Consider the following 24,211-nt stretch of genomic DNA (forward strand, 5'->3'; position numbering starts at 1 on the left):
CTGATTTGGATGTTATGTGTGTCTCGTGTTAAGGTGATTACAGAATATCATATATTAGTATTGTGATAATCAGCCGGTTACGTTTAGTATGGTGTTAACTTTATTACAGTCACAGACCAGCATAAGAAAAACATACAAATAAAATAACAGTTAGGATATAAATAGATAATTGTTAAACAAATAAGAACAAGGAAACAGGCACAGGATAAAACGTGTGAATAGAATAAGAGATTAAACACGGATAATGGATGGATAAAAACTGATAATTAAAACAGATAAGAACTAAAAGACACACAGTTAAAACTATAAGGGGTGGAGCTTAAGGGAATACAGGTGTTGCAATATGGGTGTTCAATTTAGGACTGGTTTGTAACACAAACCACCCTTCAGCAAATATTCATCATGCCAGCGCAAAATCTAGCAACTGAATATATGATATCTGGGTTTGCACCTGGAGTTGTAGAGTTGCTGAGTTGTTCTATACGTCCTGGGAATTTATGTCGAATAGGCAGGATAAACCTGGCTTGGATGTCTATATAATACTGACAATGGAAAGAGACATGTTCCATTGTTCCCTGTTGTCCAGAGCCACATGAGCATTTCCTCTTCTTGTACGGTGTTTCCTATAACGGCCTTCCTGAATGGCTGAGGGAAGGGCCTGACAATGGGCCAAAGTGAAAGCCCTTCGCTGTTTTGGGATTTCAAGGTTGGTTATATATGGCATTTGGGAGGTGAGGTATCTTCTAGTTTCTCTGATTAGAAATGTTGGGGACCTGACTAGATCTGCCTGGCGTTCTGTGTCTTCCACATGCTGTTTATTGATTTTTTTTAGCTTGTTCATACCCCATGTCAAGTAAAATCTGTGGGCTGAAGCCTAGTTATATTTTTCACTGCTTGTGCCATGTCGATTGGAAATCAACCTTAATAGTCAAGGGAGCAAGGCCACTCGGGAAGGATATCTCAACCAGTAATTAAAAGTGGCGAGCCACACTTTGGCCTCAATTCTTATGGATTCAGTTTCAAGACGTATATTGAAATCTTAGGAATTTGGATTGAACCAATTCTAGTGGTGTGCAGTTGGCGGAGGGGCCTAATTGGGCACCATATAACAGCTGTGCAATCAATTTGGCCTCAAACAGTTTGAGGGCTGCAGGTACATAGTGTCCACCTTTGGTTCTGAGGTACTTGAGAATAGCATTAGGGCATTCCCTACAACGTAGTCGCCATGGGCTTTTCTGCTTCCTTATGAGTGAAGGGCTATACCCAGATATTTGAAGCAGGTGACCTGCTCGATCTTGTGCATCGATGTACCATGTATGTGGTTTGGGCCTCTTGGCAAAAAACATGATTTTGGTTTTCTGGTAATTGAGTTCCAATTGGCTCTCCTTGCAATAAGCTGCCAGTGTTTTCATGGCTCTTTTAAGGCCTATCGGTCATCTTAAGAGGATTGCTGCGTCATCTGCGTAAAGAGGCACTGGAATATGCTTTCCTGTGAGTTTTGGAGGGTGAAAATTCATATTGTGAAGGTGGGAAAATAATATCATTTATATAAAAATTGAATAGAGATGGGGCCAGTATGCCATCTATGTGGCCATAAAGAAGGAATAGACGGTGACAAAGTGAGAAATAGTCACACTGCCAACCTTTTCCACATGATTTTGGGATTTTGATTTTATGAGAGTACATCATAACAGGCCCTTGGACAACAGATGAAGATGCAAGTTGCATCTGTATTGTGGTGATATGTGCACTCTGAATGCTGCAACGTCAAAGACATTGCCACCATGTGGCAATCCATGCCTTAATAAAGGGCCCCAATGGTGGTTGCAATTTATATTCAATGAGCATTTAACAAGAATGCATGCATGTGCCTTGCTTTCCCAGGAGCCATCAAACAGATAAGCTAAGAACAAAGGCAAAGCTTCACTTAGTCAAGTGAATCCCTGGTAACCTCAATGACCTTTTTAGCTAGCACAGAGCACACGGGACTCCAATTATCCTAGGCAGACAGACCAAGGCCCAACTACATATGATGCTAATGACATGATTACCGTAGCAATGTTGCTGGGTGTGTGTGTTTTACATTAAAATATTAGGTGTGAGGGGTAGGGGATTTAAGCTTCTGTTTGGAATGTCCAAGGCGGCCTGGGCAAGGTTTGTGTGGTGGTGGTGGTGGCATGATAGGAGGTGGGTGTCCTGGATTTTGGATGGGAAAATTTGCTGCATATGGGGTTTCTTATCAGGATCCCAACATAGATGGTGGTGAGTGGGGTTTTTTCGGGGGGGGGGGGCTGCCATGGTGCCAGGTATCTGTAGAAACAGCTGAACATACAATAGTAGTTTCAAGCATTTAATCCAGTAGAGACCAACATGCTGTCAGACAAAAAGATGAAGAAAGGCAAAAGTGGTCCATTGCCAAAAGCAATCCAAGTTACAGAAGGAGAACTGACTTGAAACCGTTTAAGGGGGCCCTGGTCTACCACCCAACCTGTTCTGGCCTGTTAGCAAAAGATGTACCCTTGCTGGTAAGCTTCTTTCCTTGTAGTTATCCTACTTTGGCTAGAGCTGGGGGGTTGTGAACAGGGTAAACCTTTCTTGATGTCCTTCAGGTTGCCAACTAAAAAGCAGATGTGAGATCCAGCAATGATATCCCACCAAGGAGAACTTGGTTCACCAACTGTAAATACAGATAAATCCTTCTGTGCCCAAGAAGAAAACACACTTCTTTGCCTGTGGGCTGGCAAAGATTTCCACTCAAACTTAAAGTATGTGCTGAATGCTAAACCCCCTATTGTTTAAGCAAAGCAACATGTTTGGGTACTGAATTCAACTGAACAATAAGGACTTAAGCATTCAACATATATTGCATAATGATAAAAGGAATCTACTGTACCTGTTAAAAAGACATCCAACACTATGTCTTCAAATGTAGGATTCCTGAAGCTTATGATGATAGAAGAATGGTGACCAAGGCAAGAACTCACACAAGCTGGCTCCAATGGCTGAGGAATCAGACCAACTCCAGACAATAAAAATACCCATTCCTCAAGCTGTGGTAAGAATAACATTGTTCACATTTTAATCAGAAACCACTTCTTTGTCCTTTTTTTCATTTTCCTGTAAATGTTAAGCTTCAGGTAAAAATATGATGGCCCCAATCAAGGGGTTTTTATATACATAAGGAACTCCAATGCAAACTCAGAGCTCAATGCAAGGAAGACCATTCACTTGCAGCTCTAGATAGCCAGCCAATTCTAGCACAATTTATTTGGCTTCCTTCTTTTAAAAAGTTTCATACATTCTACCTGTTACCCTTAATTGGTAATGAGCTAATTAAGCATTAGAGGAAAGCTGTTTCACCCACTTCACTGCTTACATTTTTTTGAAGTGAATTTGAGATGATGCATTATTCTTAGCAGCATATTAAATAGAAGAAGCTGAAAAGAATGTAATCAAAGAATACTTGACACTCTAATAATAGATCCTGCTCGTCTCTAACACTGCTCAGTTTTATTAGTCTCACTCCATTACAGACAGATATTGCTGGTTTACTGGGAAAACTAGGTGCTATAAGTATATTAGTATCTCGACTAACTGTTCTACTCATCTTGGCATTTCAGTTGTGCTGTTCCAACAAAGTTAATTTCAGTGATCAAAAACAAGAACAAAGTGATTGCAGTCAGAGTTCAAATTCGTACTGCAGAGTGTTCTTCACACAGCTGCAAACCAGAAACAAACGAAGCAGATAATAACCCATAGTGGTTTCTCTCAATTCAGCAATGAGGCACAATCAGAAACAGTTAAGCCTTGTCCTGTAAGTCCTGCCATTAGCTGATTTTATATTAGTCAGTTACTCAGCTATGAGACAGCTTAAAGTGTCATTTCAGAAGCATTTAATCAGTGAAATCAAGGGAAGAAAATCAATGCCAATTTTTAAGGTTAAGATTTTGCCAGGCTTCCTATATATACAGTGAAAAGGACCCCTGAAAACCTTTCTTAAATAATCTTGGCACTGGAATGGTAGAAACGTAATGCTGATGTATATTCAGTATGCTACCATCATGCAATAGTTTAATACCTTTCTCTTATGAAGTTCAGTCGATAATTCAAAAGTTTCAGATGATTTAGGGATGAAAAGAGCAAAGTGAGTCACAAAGGTTAGAGCAAAACACTGAAAAGGTTGAGAGGGCTGGACATAGCAAGTGAAAGGATGAGATATTGATTAAAGGTTTGGCTGAGATAAAACTTGAAGATTTGCCACTATTTGACAGGAGAGGCATGTTGACAAAAATTGAGTGTCAGGCCTCAATTTGAACCTGAAAGGTTTCAGTGACTTATTTGCTTATTTTATGGCTTTGGTATTTGATAAAGAACAAGACTTTTTAATTTATTGATCAAAGTTCTGTGAGCTATCATGGTTTCAGACAGAATAATAGCACTTCATCTTCTTGAACTGTCCTTGTATATACACCATATATACCAGAACTGCTAGCACTTAGTTTTTCTTGCTATTTCTCTTTCAACTGCATGTTAAAGCAGAGAAAATAATCAAAACAGTATACTTTGTCAAGCAAGCTAATCTTATCTGCTTTGATTTTCAGATGAATGGGTCTTTTAAAGTGAAATCAGTGGAATTAAAATATACCAATAGCAATAGTGCAATTGTGAAGTAAGTCCCATTGTGTTTTGCAAGACTTGTTTCCAGGTAAATGTGTCTTTCCAAGGCTAAAGTATAAGGACTCTGATGTGAATCCAGCAATTTGGCTTAATTTGGTTGTGGATTAGTCTGTAAATCACTTCAAACTTTCAAAAAAAATATTGGTTTTGCTACATTATAAGGAATCATACATTTTAGCTAGTAATGAGATGAAGTGTTAATCCTATTAGATTAGAGAATCAAATAACCCAACAAGGGAATAATATGCACTTTAGAAACCAAACTTTTTTACTCAAGCACAAATAATATGCAAACATTAGAGCATAATAATATCATAATATTAGCTCATTTCTTTTGTCTCTAACTGCAGCTTTAAGTAAGGTAGAGTTGGAGAAGGAGATGAATCTTATTAATTTAGTTATTTCCCTTTCAAAATTCAACACAGTAAAGAGGCAGAAAATGCTAATATTTTGAAGAAACCTTTAAGTAAAATTATATCTAGTGTTTTTAAGCACTTCTTTTTAATAAATAGGATATTAGCATATGCCATATGAGATTTGTGTGTATTTTAAAAAGTCATAATAGGTTTTCAAAAGAACAGTGGCATTTGTAATTGTATACATTTTAGAATACTTTCCTGAATGTTAACCAAGCCATAACTGTTAGTAACCTCAGTCAAATCTCAAGTACCTAGGTGAAAATCAAGAATATGTGCATTTTCAAATGGACTACCCATGAAGGATCCAATATCAACATTCCAATATGCCTCTGAGCAGGATTTTAAAATCACCAGGCCCTGAGCTTTATCAGGCCCAGTAGCTCTTTCCCTGAGCATCTACAACCCCACGTTGTTTCTGATCTTTAGGCTAGTCATTCAGGAAGAATGGCAGGATAGAAGCTTTGGCAAGTGAAATACAGTCCACTAGCCTTACCTTGCCTGCCGCTGGACCATATAATAATATTTTACAATGCTAGATAATATTTAATTCATCAAATCTAATTGAGCATCCATACCTGTGGGCACATGAAAGTGATTTTTGCTGTGTGGTTGGCCCTTCCTAGGGCAGAAGGAAAAAACCGAACTGGTACTTCGGTGGTGGAATGAGGAGCTACAACCAACTGCACAAACATTGTGGGAGGGAGATGAGAGAGGGGGGTGGGGAGGAAATGAAAAATAAAAATCAATTTTATTTTGGAGCCAGTTCTTTTATTGTGCCTTGTATCAACACTGTTGATGTTTACGTAATTAATGTGTTCCACTGTATGCCTTCTCCACTCTCAGCATGCAGGATCTGCTAAGACTGATAAAGTGTACTGCAGTAAACAGTGCTTAGCGGCAGTTGCAGCACATGTATTCCCCAGCAACTAAAAACTAAAAACATTATGTTATTAGCCACAAAGAAAGAAGTGGAGGCTGTTTTTAAAGTATGGATGAAAGAAAGAGCGCTTCGGTTTTTCAGGTCATATACTGCCACTATATCTTCTTTTTTCACATTACAGAGATGCTTAGAAGTCTTATATTGCTGCACAATTAAAAAGCCAGATACCATTTTAAAGGGCAATGTGGAGTATATATTTACAGTATATGCTGTTTGTTTTCCATCTACAGTTATGCACATTTATATGGGCTCAAAGAAACTACCATGCTGTGATGTGCTTACTCCAAATTAAAAGAGTTGGATGCACAATAGTGGCCAACTATATGGTGATAAGATAAAATTGTTTGAAGCTTCTAAGCAAGGAACTAACATTTAAATCCAAGAATAAAATTACTTGGTACACGTGCAGCCTAGTGCCAGACATCCAACAGCATATCTGCCTGAAACATACATATTGTTGCTGCAACTTCTGATTGGTTTTTCTAGCACAGCATCCAAACTTCACCTTTAACTTTGCTAATATAAAGGCTGCCATGTTTTTCTCTTTGTTTGATTTCTCCTTAACCAGGAAACTGTATGTTTCACTTAAGCCGGCATGAGTCAGATCAAAATAGCAGTTAGGGATACAAGATAAACTTGGTTGTTGTTTTTGTTTGTTTTTGCATTTTAATACAAAAATATCCAATTAATGTTTCCCAAACCATTTTTACATGGGATATGAAGTAAATGCATGATCTCATTTTTATGTTAATAAGAAATATAATATTCATGCATGTTAAGAATGTTAAGATCCAAGTGACTAATATCAATAATATAAGCATCCACACGAGTGTTGCTAAACTAACCATACAGTTTAAATGTGAAACTTGTATGTGTGGCACAAGACAATGTGTAACACACAACACCTTTGTTGTATTCACAGTGCTCACTTACGAAACCATACAAATGCAACTGAGCATAATAAGGTGAGACTACACTGTGGTACTGTCGAAGTGCAGAAGGGAATATCTGCATGCTTGGTTCAGGGTTCAAGTTCACAAGCTGTTATTCAAAACTGTGCATGTATTGAACATGAAATATAAATTTTGCTGAGAATCACATAAAACATATGCAAGAAGTTGGACCCTGGGTCCCTCCAGGTAAGCCGAGATCAAAGCTCTTATAGAAGTTAGTCCTTATCCCAAAAGCTGGTCCACCTTATTGTTATTCAAGAAGCTTCTTTGCTATTAGGCTGATTACAATGAAATTTGCTCTGTTGGTCAGGACTTGGTGATATCTCTCTGGAATCCCTCAGGCTGCTGCTAAAGGCATAGCTTCCTACACCGACTCCCTCCCCAGCAGCTTGTTTCCTGTGATGAGTTTCTTATTTATCTTTTTATTTATTTATTTATTTTGTTTATATAGGCAACTTATATCAAACCCTTCACTCAAGGGTTTGCAGGTGGGCTTCAGTCAAAAGAGAGAAAATACAAAACCACACAAAATACAAGCTGGTGTATACAATTAAATCACAGTTAGTGTTCCTTGATTCCTTGGGAATCACCCAGCAAAACTAGATTTTTATAATGAAGAGATATAACTATTAGAAACCCTGCCTCAGTTGAGCTCCAGAAATACCATGCTACAGTTAACTATGCATGGACAACTATGTTTAGCATTCTGTGGAGCTGAAAATTCATCTTTAAAAAGTTGTTCTTCTACGCCAGGCACCCCCAAACTGCGGCCCTCCAGATGTTTTGGCCTACAACTCCCATGATCCCTAGCTAACAGGACCAGTGGTCAGGGATGATGGGAATTGTAGTCCAAAACATCTGGAGGGCCGGAGTTTGGGGGTGCCTGTTCTACGCAATATTAAGAGCTTTTAAAGAAAATAATCAAGTGTTAAGCTCAAAAGGTGAGAGATCAGTACTTGATAAAAAACATCTTTTCTAAAAGAATTCATATACCATAGCACAAATACACACACAAAACTCTAAGAGATACTAAAGGGATGGGTGTCACACAATTTCAATTAGAATCTGAGATCCTGTGCACTTTGAAGGTTCTCTTGAAGCAAAAAGGTGGCAGCTGGCTGATTACTGAAAATGCTCAAAGCCACCATATTTTAAGAAAGAGGCAGAAGTGGAAGTGTTTGAAATTCACATGCCCAGTGTTGAAGACTAATGCATTTGGGATTGAACACTTTCATGAAGTAAATTTAGGTAATTTATTTTTAATGTGCCTTTACAGATAATGTGCCATGAATAGTGGTGGCATTTAAGCATCTGGTAATGAATTAGAAAAGCTGAAAGCAGGAAGGGTATATTAAACTGCCTGGACAGTTTGTATGCAGGCTACAGGAGTCAAAATTCATTATCATTAAGTTTAATCAATTTCTCTGCTAATGATCTGACTGTAATATGTATGAACCCGTTAGAGCTCTTCCAAAAATCTATCTGCAGCAAGCTAATAATATAATGAATCAAGATCATAGTGCTATGCGTGCAAATACTGATTTGTGAAATTGTAAGTAACAGAACACATCCAGCTTTTACTTATTTTATAATGAAGTGTTTAATATATTTTACATTAAACAAACGGAATGAGAAAATGTCCGCTCCAGCATATTTGTTCAGTTTGATGAAATAGAATAGTAAAATGTTCAATACATAGAAAGGTCATTTTATTGAATTCAGAAAAATCTGAATTTTGACTTAATATTATGCTACATTACAGCAACACAAATTTGTTATCATAAGCCAAGAAAAAGCAAGCAGCTTAATAGACAAGATTAATTTATTATGCTTTAGAACATGAATGCCTATCTTAAATGCCACAAAGGCATTTTATAGGTTTATCTGATAGAGGTACATGTTTCACTTCTTCTACCTTTCAGAAACTTGTAACGATTTACAAAGGACCTTGCATTTTAAGAACCACTACAACATGAATACATAAACAACACATAGAAGCTGCTTCTCAGTGACTCAGCTTCAATAAAACATTAATGGAAAGGACACAACATTCTAAAATCACAGTACAGTTTCTAGCTTTGGAGGCAGAAAATGTTGCTGGCAATAAATTTTGTTCTGTCTGAAAATGAACAGAACTACTCATGTCCAAATAAAAAATAACTGTCTGACAATTAATGAGACTCTCAGGTCTATTGTTCAAATTTCCCAGTCTGGAGCCTGATATGTGTAGAATCTATAGGACAGACTATTTCTAGAAGGGATTCAGCTGCCCATCTCAACATCCTATGGCTTGGAAATGCCAAGGTTGTGGGTTCAATCCCTGTGCTGCATATTCCTGCATTGCAGGGGGTTGGAATAGATGATCTCTGGAGTCCCTTCCAACTGTACAATTCTATGATTCTGTGACCTAACAGTCTAGATCACATAGTTTAAAAGTTCCTGAATACCTGAACCTGCCTTATACTGAATCTCACAAGCTGCTCCATCTGATCCAGCATTGTATACCATGTCTGGTAGCAACATATCAAGTAGAGAAGGTTTCTGAAGCAAGAACTGACCCAAGAACTTTTGCTAACAGTAATTCACTAAGGTATTTTCTACAGCCAAGATTTTCATCAGGTTGGGAAAGGAAATGCATCCCAGCAGCAGCAGAGTAGCACAGAGTGGATGAGATTACTTATATTGCCACACTACAGCCTCTTGCAAATCTCCTCTTTGCCATCTAGAGCCTCCATCTGTCATGCGGACCATAGAAGCAGAGTGACGGAGACAAATATTACCTTGAAATTCAAAGGTGTCCTGAAACTTTGAGTGGAATTAGACATTGCAAAAGGCAATGATGAGCTGCTGCTACTACCCATCTATCTCCAAATGTCTAGTGAATTTTATTGTTTCACTATAAGAACTCCAGCTGTAGGGCGGTATATAAATTCAATGAATAAAATAAATCAATAAAATTGTGTGATAACAACAAAGAGATTTGTGGCACCTAATGCTAAACGATTTACTGTGGTATAAATTTGTTGACTAGAACTCACTGCAGTAAATGTAAAACCAGATGCATCTGATGAAATGGGCTCTAGTCAATTTGTTAGTCTTCATAGTACCACTAGGCTCTATGTTGGTTCTACTGCAAAAACAAAACAAAACCCGAACACAGCAAGCCTGCTGTGGGTGACAATGGCTGCCACCATCAGAATGGGGCAACTCAAAGAATGTCTTCAGGGTGGGATCGACACACGTTAAAAACGTTGTGGATTTTTTTTTATCGTTTTAAAAAATGTGTTGCAAGGGCTATAGCTCACAGCCACCATCTAGTGTCACAATTGTATATTGCACTTTACGACACATTTAAAACGTTTTATTTGCAGCTGTGGGTTAAACCACTGAGCCTGGGGCTTGCTGATCAGAAGGTCGGCGGTTCGAATCCCTGTGATGGGGGGAGCTCCCGTTGCTTGGTCCCAGCTCCTGCCAACCTAGCAGTTTGAAAGCACGTCAAAGTGAAAGTAGATAAATAGGAACCGCTACAGCGGGAAGGTAAATGGCGTTTCCATGTGCTGCTCTGGTTTGCCAGAAGCAGCTTTGTCATGCTGGCCACATGACCTGGAAGCTATACGCCGGCTCCCTTGGCCAATAATGTGAGATGAGCGCGCAACCCCAGAGTCGGTCACGACTGGACCTAATGGTCAGGGGTCCCTTTACCTTCACCTTTAAGCGAGTCCCAGGTCACATAGTAAGTTTCGCCAGATATTTTAGGCAGACGTAGATGCTGATACAATTGGCAGCCATTTTGCATAATATCCAGTTGCTCTTAATGCAATTGGTTGGATCTAGAGTGTCCCTTCTACAAGCAGAGAACTCCTTCTGCTTACAAAGAAAACAGACCCAGTGGAGGAAGAAGGTGACTGCCCCTGAGATGTCCTTCCTCCTGCAGCCCACTGTGCCACCTCTCACACTATTCTGCTGATTCTCCCAAGCCCAGCTTGTACAGCTTTTCATGGGACAAAGGGAGCTGCAAGGGTTAGAATTGGCCAAAAAAAGTGTCTCCCCTGCTTTCTCCAACCGGAGTAGCTTGTTGTTGCATCTCCTGAGTGTGGAGGTGAAGGGTTTCTGCTGATGGGAATTCTGGATCCAAACCTATGCTTTGAACATCCTCTGTTCCCATTTTGCCTCTCTAACAGTTTTATTGTCACCTTTGAAAAATGAAAAGAAACAGACTCCCATTTTCTCCTTTAAGCACTTAACATTTCCCAATTATATGATATCAAACTGAGAAAATAAGGCCAATTATCAATTTATTGTATTCAGTATATTCAATCCTAAAGTATATTAAACACCTCATTATAAAATAAGCAAAAGCTGGCTGCTCTCTGTTACTAATCATTTCACAAACCAGCATTTGTGCAAGTAGCCAAACTCTATAATCTTGATTCATTATATTATTTACTGTAGAAAGATTCTGCAAGAGCTCTAACAGGTTCATCCATATTATGGTCAGATCATTAACCCAGAGATGGATTGGAGTTAATGATAATGAATTTTGACTTCTATAGATCACAAACTGTTGAGGACATTTAGCAATTGTTTCCCTCCATTCAGCTTATCCAATTCATTATCTGATGTTTATATGTCATCATTATTCATAAGGATGTTGTAAAAACAAACATGCAAAAATAATCAATATTTAGTGCGAAAGATTTTAAACCCACTTGTTTCTAAAAGCTGTTGGATTCATACTAGTATTCTTATCTTTTAAGCAGGTTGGGTCCTATTGCTATGGCAACAAGAGTCCCAAAATAGTGCTCAATGCATGACAGAAAAATGGATAAGATCTTCAGTGACAACATCTATTCAACTGTCATAATTGATGTTTTCATTCCCCAGGAATGCCGCTATGCTCCTTCTAGTAGTGGCCATCTTTCAATGGAGTTACCTTTAAGTATAACCCTGAACACTTTTTAAAAGGAATATTCTTAACTTTCCAAAAGTAAAGACACTTTTAGAGGGCAACACCTAGAATCTACTCATTATGAAGTTTGGATTAATCTTTCCTTAAACCGCTGGTAATCATTTCTAGCATCTTTGGGATTCATCCTTCTCTGTACTCTGATACTTTATTATTAAGATAGTTGTACAGTCCAGCTCTTTGAGATTCATGTTACATCCTCTCTTTTTACATCTTTCCTGGGGATCTTAGTTCCTTATATCAATGCTCCACTATGGTATATTTGCTTCTTTCCAGCGTCTTGGGCCTCTGTCTTGACTTTTAAAAATAACTGGCTACTGCATGCTTTCTCAACATCAGATTATTAAGTTCTGTCTAGAGACTACTCCTTGTTGCTCAAAAAGCTTCAGAATACAATCTGAATATACAAATCAAACCAAATCTTTATTATGGTCACAGACCAGCATAAGGAGGGGGTGGGGTACAGTCATTTAAAATCTGAAAAACGATTTGAAAAACTAAAAAGAATTAAAAGTCTATAAAAATCTAAAGGAAGCAAGGAAAGTCTAAAAGAAGGGTTAGGAACATTAGATGGGAGTGGCAGAGCATAAGAGGTTAGCATATATAAGACTATAGCTATCAGTCTACAGAGCACTCTGATATGAGTGCTCATCAAATCTAGTTTGTGACACAGGTCATCGGCCAACGAATTTTGAGCACTGCTGTGCAGAATGTGGCAACGTTGTATGTTGTAGCAGGGTTGGTATCTGAAAGTAGCAAGAAGGTAAAGAATTGTCCTGTGCACCCAGGATACTTATGCAGTAATGGTTAGATGAAGCTAGTATGAATGTCTCTGTAACACAGGCACTGTAGAAGCACATGCTCTGTCGTTTCTATTTGCCCAGAGTTTTGTTGCCTTTAACATATAAAGCCACCACACCAGATATTTTCCATAATTGTTACATTCCTGCATAGTACCCTCTCATATGATAATAAAATAATTTTGTTCTTCAACTTACAGGGATTTCGGGGTCTATCTCCATAATAAAATGGGCTGAATTGCTATTCATATAGTTCAGCTCCAGAATTTCGTATGTAGGATTAGCTAGAAGGATATGCTGATGGACCCATCTGCAACAAGCATAAAAAGTCATGTTACTACATCATTATTAAGTACTGGGATTGATTCAGGTTCTACTGAATAATCTGATAAGATTATTCTTGTGTATTTAGAAAGTAATGTAATGATCAATGCAGAACAAAACTTTTTACTGTTACGAGCAGCTGCCCTCTTGGATCTTAAGCAAATATTTCCTATACCTGCTATCTAAAATCTTTTAATTGTCAGCCTAGATCAACAGGGGCCTTAAGCAAACTAAATATTCACTCTACCAATGAATCCCCTCTTCTCGAGCTATAGCTGTACCAATATTTAAATACCAGTAATAGGCACTGAATAGAATTCATAAATCAATTTTAACATGTCAAGTGATCACTGTTCCTCTATTATTAAATTGACACCTAACAGATTTATAATCAATGTAGCTCTCTTTTCAAGACTAATACCGTCTTTCCCACATTTTAAGACACCGTCTTATCACTTTTTTTCCTCAAAAAAACACTGGGTGGCTTATTTTCAGGGAATGTCTTACTGGTATTTTTATTACATCAGGAGCAGTGCCCCTCTTTCTCCCTGTCTCCCTGCGGGGCAGGACTCTTGACTGAAAGAAAATGACGGGCAACAGCCACCACCAAGCTCCATGAGAGGGAGTCTGAGGGAAGGGAGGTGTGTGCATCGCTGGCCCAGCCCTCTCTCCCCGGCCCTGGGATGTTCGTGAGGGAGGGAAGGAGCTCCTCCGAAGGGCTGCTCTCTCTCTCTCTCCCCTCCCAGGTGGGGACTCACTTAATAGCAATCTGCTACACTGGAGCTTCTTAAATTTAAACCAGTACAGTATAATGGAATCTATCTGTGTGATGCAGTCGTAGCAGTAGCCTATACTAAAGCAAATAAGGATCTCTACCAGCCAGCCAACTGCCCAAGACTTAAGAGCGAAAGTTCCAACAATGTAGCACTTTGTAGCACTGATAGCAAAGAGGCTACCGGCTGAGATACTGTAGAAAACAAAGCAGCCAGCTGAGCAGCAATTAAGATGGTAAATGGTAGCAATTAAGTAGCAATTGAGCCAGCAGAAAGCGGGGTGAGATAATCTGCTGGTCCTAACAACCCGTCCGTGTTTCTCTTACCCACAAAATGTTAACTTTTGTGTAGGGTGTAGGGCAGTGTTTAGCAGCTCCTAAACAGCGAGAAGGGGAAAGTCCTTAATCCCCAGGGCAAGGACTGCGCCACCGGCAGCGATCCCGGTACCGGTACAAATCCTTAAAGGGGAAGCTCTACAGACAAGCAATGGAAAGAAAAAAGAATCCTCACTTTTTAAAAGGCTATTAAAAGGGGGAAAGGTGGGGGGAAGCGAGAGGTGGGCTGTGTGTATGTGTGTGTGTGTGTGTGTGTGTGTGAGAGAGAGAGAGAGAGAGAGAGGCGGGGGGGGGGAGAGAGAGACGCGCACACAGAGTCTCTCCCTAAAGGGGAAGGCAGCGTCTTCAATCGCCCCTCTTTTTTCCCTCGTGCTTTCATCTTCTCCCCACCGCAAATGCCACTTTTCTCCTCTTCACCAAGCAAGCAGAGCTCACACAGCCTAGCTAAAAAATATATATTTTGGAATCCTTTTACAGGTATTTTAAAAAATGCTTACAGAAACAGGAGGGGGAATCACGAGGCTGCAGGAACGGCTCTACGGTGCATTTTTACAAGCTTTTAAAAGAAATACGTGTCTTTGGAGCGACAGTAAAATGGGGAGAGATTTTTATGGGGGAGAGTTGGCTGGCGGGAGGTGGGAAGGGTCTATCACTATGTCTTATTTTCGGGTTATGGCTTATATCGCGCAACTGCTTAGAAATCCTGCTATGTCTTATATTATGGCTACGTCTTAAAAAGGGGGAAACACGGTAGTAATATATTGTGGCCCGACACATAGATTATACCTTTGATCTAGTTTTCACCATAGGGTGAATTGAGAGTATTTCATTTATTAGTGTGACAGCCTGTTCTAGATGGGGTGGCATTCTCCCTAAAGAAGTAGGCACATAGCTTTGTGAATATTTTAGTTTTGTATTTTTTTTATCACGTATGTAATTTTGTACTTTATCCTTGGTTGTACATTGCCCTGGACTCTGTTAAAGGAAGGGAGATAAATACAATAAATATAAATAAATAAAGCTATGTATCAATTATAGAACTGTTAAAACAGAAATATAACAAGAAAAGATCACAAATAGCCATATAACAGAGTCCATAAAAGCTACAGAGTCTACCCTCAGTAAAACCGTACAAAAATTAATGATACCCAAACTATAAATGATGATACCTGTATTTCCTTTCAATGAAAAAAACTGCAAGGGAAACTTGTAATTAACTGACTCCTCCAATAGCATTTGATTTAATGCCATAGACCTGCAATTCCTCTTTATCATTGTGTAACCTTGAGGACTCAAACAAGATGACCACTCTATGCTTAAAAACAGATTCATCCACCCCTTTTCACTCCCAGCTTTTTGTCCACATGTGTTAACTACCAATTGCTCTTTGGGCAGCCTTTGTATTTAAGACTGAGGCAGAATTATCAACCCTTAAGCTTACATATAAATTAGGTACTCTGCTCTATGTTGTGGTTGTGGTGGTCTTTTAAAACAAACAAACAAAAAACCTTTTAAACCTTTAATAATTTATGAAACTAAAACCATATTTTTTAAATCAGCATATGCACTACCCAAAAATATGTACTTCTTTCTCAATGCTCTTGCAACTCTTGAAAATGCATGTACAAAAGATGCAGTGGGGTTTTTTTAATAAAAAAACTGTTTTCCAAGGTAAAGGTCACCTGGTATTACAACATTGGTTTTATCTGGATTGTGCTATAATTTCATAATGGTTTCAATTAATAAAAATGTCACTATAAATCAAAGGACAAGAGCAAAGAAAAAAGCAGATGCTAGATGGGACAAGCTAAAGGTCTATGATGGAAAACTGTGATTGCAAGCACGTTGCTGTACCTGATTGCATCCTCACAGTCCCCACAAAGACCTCATTCTGAGAAACAATATGACTGAATTATACCTGAGAGAGAGAGAGAAGGGGTGCAGTGACCTTACTGCAGACTCCTTATCTCCACCAATTTTTTATAATAGTAAAGATTTAGTCGAAGAAAAATTTACAGGCCATGTGATTTCCGCTGCTCTCTCCCCCTGCTGTGATTGAAGCATTCATAAGATGTTGCAGCTCGCAACACGATGGCAATCTTCATCATGTGAGCAGGACCTCTCAGAGCAAAAGTTATTGAAGCACAAAGTACTATTTGTCCTTATGGAGGAATAACAGAAAATACCTGAGACCTATTCTCCCAACCTGTGTAACTTCAGTTATTTTCTTTTATATGGTATATTTGCAGAACCTGGGCTACGAGGCAATATTCAAGGGGTCTTTGTCAAGTAAATGGAGAGATAGAGTAGTAGTGACTCTGAACTAGAATGTCCAAAGTATCCTTCACATTTAAAGTCTGTACAGAGTTTTAACAGAGTCGAATGATTAAGGGAATCACTCCAGTTTTATACTGATGCACACATTGCTCATCAGGCATCAACCAAGCTAAGCTGATGACCTAACTGGCTCCAATCATTCAAACTCCCCTGCAGTCACCTCTAAAACAATCTCTTCTAAAACACCAAGGTAGTCAGATGAGGAAGACAAGAACATATTATATAATAATATATTGCACTACTATTTCATATTTCAGCATATTTGAACTAAAGTAAGGAACAATCCTACACTTACTTTCCAAGTTCACATTCTGCTATAGGCAATGTTTGGGACCGAGGTCTCTGTGCCTTCAGTTTCAGCGCATACCAAAACTCTCCATGCTTCTCTGACTGGAATACAACACTAAAATGAGAGATATATGAAGTTGTGAATAAAATGACTTTGCTGTGCGCAACAGTTCTAAAGGTTGTGGTGTTCTGTGAGGGCTGGGGCCATTCATAAAGGTGATGGAAAAGCTCATCACAGAAGCGTTATTCTCATTACTTCCCTCAACTACTACCAGGCGGAGGGAGGGGATCACAACAAAAAGAAATGGGGATCAGTAGTAGTAGTAGTAGTAGTAATAGAAAGCAAACATTGAAACAGCTGCCCCTTTATTGGCCAATGGATGAGGCCAGGGTGGTTGTTATTCTGCCATTATGTTCTGGTCTTCCCCTTGCCATGATGCTCTATTAGACATGACTTCATATTAGAAGTTTAGTTAAGCATCCAATAAATAAGTGACATAAGAGTATGGCAGAGTTCAGTAGTCTGGTTCAGCTGAAGACTATGAAAACATGCTATAAGGCAGGAACCAAGTTCAAAAGGTCAGCAATCTTATTGATTCTAATTATTATACTGCAGCCTCACTCAGGTTTCCGCCGTGATTAGACATCTTTAATTTAAATGCCCTCCATATTCATTAAGCTGTAAATTATTTTTAGTTCACAGAAATCTTGAAGCAAAAGTCTTGGATCACATCATTTATAGTAAATAACATATGAAAAATAATTTAGCTATCAATCTGAAGTTAACATGAATATTGAAAAGGCAGCATGAGAAAGCAGCTCCAACTACAGAAAATGACTAAAATCCATTCTTCGTTTTTAAGTCAGTTCTGCTCAGCGAAGTGCAAGCTTTATTAAAATGATGTTTCATGGAAAAAGTAGAATAAAGGCAATTAAATAATATTGCTAAAGTGACAAGAAGGACGATAGATCTAGAGAAACTCTGTTCTAGCAGCCACAACTGTAGATCTTACCTTCCATCCGAATCTCCAGTAACAGCTGGAGAGTACTTTACTTCATAGTGAAATGCTTCTTTTGGCTGGAGAACAAGGCTTCTTTCACCATTAAGTGTAACAGAATCTATTAGCTCCACTTCTAATTCCAGAATATCAGCTGTGGGATTGGTTACAGGAATTCCAATGCAAACAGTATCCTAGAAAAGAAAGAAAGACCATGTGTCCTTAGCCTTTACCAAACATGTCAAGAAAACAATGCTTATTGTTTTATGTATGGCTTTACATCCACTTTGCCAGATCTGTTTGCTGAATGCATCATCATACAGTAGTGGTGAAAGCATATCCACAGATGCCACAAGAGAATGAAAGAAATTGCCACAAAACGGTACAAGCATCACAGCAAGAGGTGTTCAAGCCTGAGGCCATCTACCTGTCAGGAATATTTGTGGGTACTGAAGAAATAACAACCCATGCTAAAAAAGCAACTCCTGACTTTTGTGCTCAAGAGACATTCCATGGGGACCTCACAGAAACAGGCATTATTTCAACCAGGAGAGATGCCAAATAAGTGCTCCTATAGTTGCTTCAGTACAGCAAGTGCGAGGAAGCTCAGTCCCATTCCAAACTCAGAAAATCAAAGGATGGAGGAAAGCACTTCATCCCAATATTAAACCCAGTTACAGAATTCCCCTTTGACTCATTGCTAGGCCAAACATCAAGTGAGAATATGCAAAAATTAACAAGTCTTGATACAATTCAGATGTTTGATACGATTTTACAAGATGAAAAGAGGTTTGTAATAGGTGAAAAGTAGCCTCAAGTTCAGTTTTAGGGTCGATTAATGCATGCATTTTCATCACTTGATGCCTTATACATTGCAATGTAGTCGAAGCAAAATTCCAAGTATTGTTGATACTTGACCAATAAATTATTCTATTCTATTCTATAAAAAATTTCACCTCAATACAGAACAGCTCCAGTCTTCCTGAGCTTTATCAGAAAATCCAGGCAGGGCAGGATGTGAGGGGTCTCAGGGTTTTTCTGAGACCTCTCAGAAAGACCAGGCTCAGTCCAAATGCTGGTGCCTGCTTTTCCCAGCAATGTGCCTGCCATCAGCTTCCTTCCTTCTGCTTCTGGGATTTCTGGAATCTTTAATTTTAATTCCTCCTAGTTTAATGGACTGGGCACAGAGGAATTAAAACTACAAGTCCCAACACCCTTGGTGGTGATGAAGGAGTCTGAGATGCTGAGAAAGCTCCACTGTATCATGAGAACACAGGGAAGTTTAGGAGGGTTCTAAACATTTAAATCTCAGAAAGCAAAAAGAAAAAAGAAAAAAATCAAGGATTATTTATATATAACAAGGATTACTCCTAGCGTTTGAGGTGGTTCATATGTAAAACTGACAGTAGGCATGGGATGACCATAGAAAGGGAGGGGGAGTTTACATTCTCACTTTTCTACATTAATAGGTGGGAGGAGGACTGCAGAGAGCACTGTGCAAAGGCAAGTGTGTGTATGTGTATATATATATATACTTAGTTCAACTTAACTTCTCATTGTATTCACTTTTACTGATACAATAGCATGTTAATATTTGTAGACTGCTTTGGAAGCCTATATACTGAAAAGCAGCACAGAGGTGTGAATAATAAAATAATAAATTACACACATAATTATTACGGTATAATATATATAATTATTATATATTGTGGAAAGGAGATACACAGATACACACACACACACACACACACACACACACACTTTAGGATTTATATCCTGCCTTTTCCTTAAGCCTCAAAGCAGCTTACAAATCATATAACAATAACAACAACAGTACAAACTACTGGCCACAGATCCTTGCCACTGCATAGCAAGAAACAGTTACCGCTAACTCCTCTCTGACAATCAAAACTAGGAAGCAAATAGGTTTTATCTCACACAGTATAGCAAAATAACCTTCAATTTTTGTTCTCAGCCCTCATTACTTAGCAAAAGAAATAAATAAATGATCACAACACCATAATATTTGCTTTAGAAATATGGTTCAAAGGGAAGATCCAGTCCTTTCATTGAGATGCCCCTATAAACAAATAAAACGCTACACCGACAGCAACGGAGTTAAGGATAGTTCTGTGGAAAATATGGATCATTCTATTTATGTATAGTATAATAAAACAGGAAGGGGTGGGGTATGTGTGTAAATAAATGAGAAAGATAACAATAATAAAGCTTAGGCAGGAAATTTACTGCCTTACGAAGAGTGTGGTATATCTTTGCCTGCTGCCCTTCATAAGACCCCTTGCATTTACAGAAAACGGCAATTTAGACTAAATATGCATTTAAAACATTTAATGTTTTACAGATGGCAGAGTTATATCCACCTAAATCATTCACTAGCCTTGCATCAATAAGACACATTTTAAGGTTGCAATGAAATACTTTAAAGCTCAGATGAATCATTTTACTGCTGTAAACAAATTTTAGAGTCCCATTAACTTTTTACCACTAAGGGCTTCATAGCAAAACTTTGTAAAAGGAGCTGAAGCCAAGAGTTAATAAACAATTCATTATTTTTAAAGAAATCCTGTTCGACAAACCTGGCAAGAGTCTAAACACCTGCTAACATCTATGAGCAGAGCAATGCTACTCGCCAGATCCATTTACAGGAGGAAGATAAGATTGAGCAGAGGTGCCTTTTCCCTTACAGCAGAGGACCTGCCCTAACCACAGATTATCCCACGGGTGCTGAGCTGGTGCTGGTGGTTATTTCACAGGTAGGAGCCTAAACAGCCTCGTCCCTGTATACCTGAAGGAGCGTCTCCACTAGAGATGTAAAATTTCCAGAAATTTTGAAGCTCGGGAAAAAATCCGGTTCTTTTCGGGGGAAAACCAGAATTTTTTGGAAAAAATGCTACATTAGCACTTCTTTTTTCTTTTCCAGATTGAAAGTCATTCTGTTACTTTAGAAACATAAAATATAACTATGGACAATTTTAACGGGCATAAAATTATCACAACTACCCTGTTTCTCATATTTTAAGACATACCCATAAAATAAGCCATAGCAGGATTTTTAAGCATTCAATGAATATAAGCCATACCCCGAAAATAAGACATAGTGATAGGCGCAGCAGCAATGCCGGCCGCAGCAGGAGGAGGAGGAAAAAATAAGACATCCCTTGAAAATAAGCCATAGTGTGTTTTTTGAGGAAAAAATAAATATAAGACATGTCTTATAATATGAGAAACACGGTAGCATATTAAAAATATAGTGTATCCAAACAGGAACTGAAATTTAACTTGTCATTCATCATTGTTTGCTATGCAACATGCTTACTCCACCTCCCATGTTTTGCCCATGAGACCTTATGTATTTCCTCACACTGATGTTGTGTGGTCTGTTAACCACTTTAGCTACTACTATATGCTTAAATTAGTTTATTTCACCTTTTAAAGACTGTTTTACAGCATTTAATGTGTCACAGTGGCCGGATGGGACTACTTCAGAGTAACGACTCTACACCGCTCTGCATTTTATCTTTTTATTGGTGCTGCGTATTTACAGTGCTAAAGGTAGAGCTATTTACAGAGACACATCTTTTCAGCTTGAATCAGTACCTCCGAATGGCGTTTGGCGCGTCTTTCGCCAGCATAACAACTTGGGGAGACCCATCCTCTTTCCCCTACGCTTTTTGCGCAATTCCGGAGTTGGGGGGATGGGTCTGCCCCCCTTTCTTCCTCCTTCCTGTCCCACCTGGGACGATGGCTCCTCTACCCTGCTAGAGCCTTGGACACCACTTCCTGTTTCCCCACTTGAGCTGGAGCTTTCCCTGCTTTCAGCCGGGCTCTGGGCTGGGCTGGAACTCAGGAGGGGAGGGACTTCACGATAGCCCCTGTCCCTCACATCCACCCCCCTCCCAAGCCCCCCTTCTCCCCTCCCGAGAGGCTGCACGGGTGTCGGCGACGACTGAAAGCCTAAAAACTCCGTGCTGTCCGAGCCGGTTGGTGTGAATACCTCCCCCCAGTCCCGTTGGCTCCCTCCTTCCTCCTGGGAAGACTGAAATCCCAAAAAGTCCGTGGCCTCAGAGCTGGTGGGGGTGAAAATCTGCTGCCAGTCCACCTCTTCCTCTGACCGGGTGGACCGCGGAGACGCCCACACCTCTTCCTTTTTTTTTTTTATTTTTTTAAAAAAATATTTTTATTAATTTTCCAATTAAAACCAATTATATCACATTCAATATTTCAAATTATACACATATATATATCAATCAAACCGAATGTTATGCCAAATCATCTAAATAATTTATTTTTGGGTTCCCATGCTTCAAGAAATTGGGAATTCCTCGCAACTGTCCACTGCCGTCTTATTTCTAAAGTTCAAATCGTCCTCCAAGCTCATAATATTCCAAATCTTCCCCTTACAGTCACCTAGATGTTTTCCACTTTCATCCGATTGTTCCAGCTGCTGAGATAAATGTCAAACGAAGTTTCACAGATGTTCTTTCTCCTGTGTGAGTTAATCAGTCCAGCCTCCCCATAAATCTTCTTAGTGGAGCTCCCTGTTGCGACGGAGTAGCAGCGCCATCTTAAAAGGCTCAAATCACTTTCATTTTCTCTCATAGCCATGAAGATTTACGATTTATAGAATTTACAGCTTTTTCAGGCAGGAGACCCAAACATCCAACCATGAACTCTTGGTAAATTAATGGATCTCCTTGCCCTATAGCTGAACTTAGCTTCAGGTCGCTGCTCCAATTTAAAGTGCGTCACAGCTCATAAATCCTCCGAACGCGTCCAGGACTCCTTCCGTCTGACTAGGGGGGGGCTTTTCTCATCGGCAACTTCACATCTTTACAACTCACACAGTCTTTTGCTTCTCTTTCACTCCAAACAAGCCAGGACATCGCGTCCGGGAAGATACGAGGCAACAATATGAAGAAAAAATAAAAACTTGCTTCCCTTATCGCTCCGTCCCCATCAATCCTTCTTCCAGATGTCGTACATTCTTTGACTCCTCTCGCTCAGCAGCATAAAATTCTCAGCAGTAAACAGCGCTTCTTCCCCTCCTTCTGAAGTATGTCCATAGATTTAAGCCTAATTATCTTCTTTAACCATGGAAATCCCCGCCATGCAGATTAGCGTCCGGGAGTCCTGGCCGTCGTAAGTGCTCAGCCCAAGCTCCCCCCACTCCAAAAACAGTCGGAGTGGGTCTGGGGGCATCGCGGGCCAGCGGCCCCTCTCCGTAACCCCCGGAGAGGGTAGGGGGTTGCCATTTACTCCCCTAGCAACCGCCAAATTCCTTACGAAGGTCAGAGAGATGGAAAACAGGTCCGCCATTCCTGCAGGCGGAAACCGGAACCGACGCCCACACCTCTTCCTCCGGGTCCTCAAACTCCGCTTCCCATCTCCATGGCGAACTGCTCTCTGCGACCTCCTCCCCTTCTCCCTCCCCCTCCCTTTCCATGTGCCAGGGTTTGGGCCTGTGTGGGAAGAGGGCGTGGAATTCTTCCACCAAGAATTCTTCCCGTATCTGAGTGGCTGGGACCCATTCATTCTGGGATGGCGGGGCATCCTCCCATGCCATGAGGTACTCCAGGCCCCCCACCCCCCTTCGTGAATCAAGTATGGCCATTGCTTCATTGAGTGGCTCCCTGCCTCCTCTCTCCCCCCCTCCCTCGGGGGGCTGTTCGCTGCCTCGGAACCTGCTACTTTCCCTGTACGGCGACAGCAGCGATCTATGAAACACTGGGTGCACCCTCATGTCCTCTGGCAGTGCCAGCCTGAATGCCACCGGGTTTACCTGTTGCGTGACTGTAAAGGGGCCCAGCCGTCTGGGTGCCAGCTTTTTGCACCTCCCTCTGGTGGGAAGGCCCTCCGAGGACAACCAAACTTTGTCCCCCACCCTGATGACCTCCCCTTGTCGCCTGTGGCGATCTGCCCCCTTCTTGTACGCTTCCTTGGCTCTCTCTAAGTGTTCTCTGAGCTGCTGGTGCACCGTCTCCAGGTCCTCTGCCCAATCCTCTGCCTGTGGGCCCTCCTCCTCCTCCTCCCCCTCCCTCTCCGGGAAAGATCTGAGGTCGCGCCCGTAGTTGGCCTTAAAGGACGACACCCCTGTGGAGACGTGCACCGCATTGTTGTAGGCAAATTCTGCTAGTGGCAGGCGATCCACCCAGTCCGTTTGCCTCTGGCTGACGTAGCATCTCAGGTACTGCTGCAGAATGGCGTTGACCCTCTCCGCCTGTCCATTGGTCTGCGGGTGCCGAGCTGTCGACAAGCTGACCTCCACCTGCAGGAGGTTCATGAGCCGCCTCCAGAACCTGGAAACAAATTGGCGGCCTCGATCCGAAATAACTCTCAAAGGTAATCCATGCAGTCTGAATATGTGGTCAACAAACAGTTTG

General features: G+C 40.2%; 1 protein-coding gene across 5 annotated transcripts in view; it reads right to left on the reverse strand.

The window, feature by feature from the left end:
- The window catches only part of CFAP47 (cilia and flagella associated protein 47), a 191,104-nt gene that overhangs the window by 49,455 nt on the left and 117,438 nt on the right, over positions 1–24,211 (reverse strand). For all 5 annotated transcript variants that reach the window (XR_015949533.1, XM_088667791.1, XM_088667793.1 and 2 more), the window contains 5 exons: positions 17,826–18,004; positions 16,820–16,927; positions 12,954–13,065; positions 5,672–5,776; positions 2,894–3,050 (listed from right to left, as the gene is read on the reverse strand). Coding sequence is in view for 4 of the 5 variants with exons in the window: in XM_088667791.1 (XP_088523917.1) it covers positions 2,894–3,050; positions 5,672–5,776; positions 12,954–13,065; positions 16,820–16,927; positions 17,826–18,004 (661 nt within the window). In the remaining variant the exon portion in view is untranslated. The remainder of the gene's footprint in view (positions 1–2,893; positions 3,051–5,671; positions 5,777–12,953; positions 13,066–16,819; positions 16,928–17,825; positions 18,005–24,211) is intronic.

This window comes from Zootoca vivipara, chromosome 4, assembly GCF_965207765.1.
Source record: "Zootoca vivipara chromosome 4, rZooViv2.hap1.1, whole genome shotgun sequence".
In the NCBI taxonomy this organism is placed as follows: domain Eukaryota; kingdom Metazoa; phylum Chordata; class Lepidosauria; order Squamata; family Lacertidae; genus Zootoca; species Zootoca vivipara.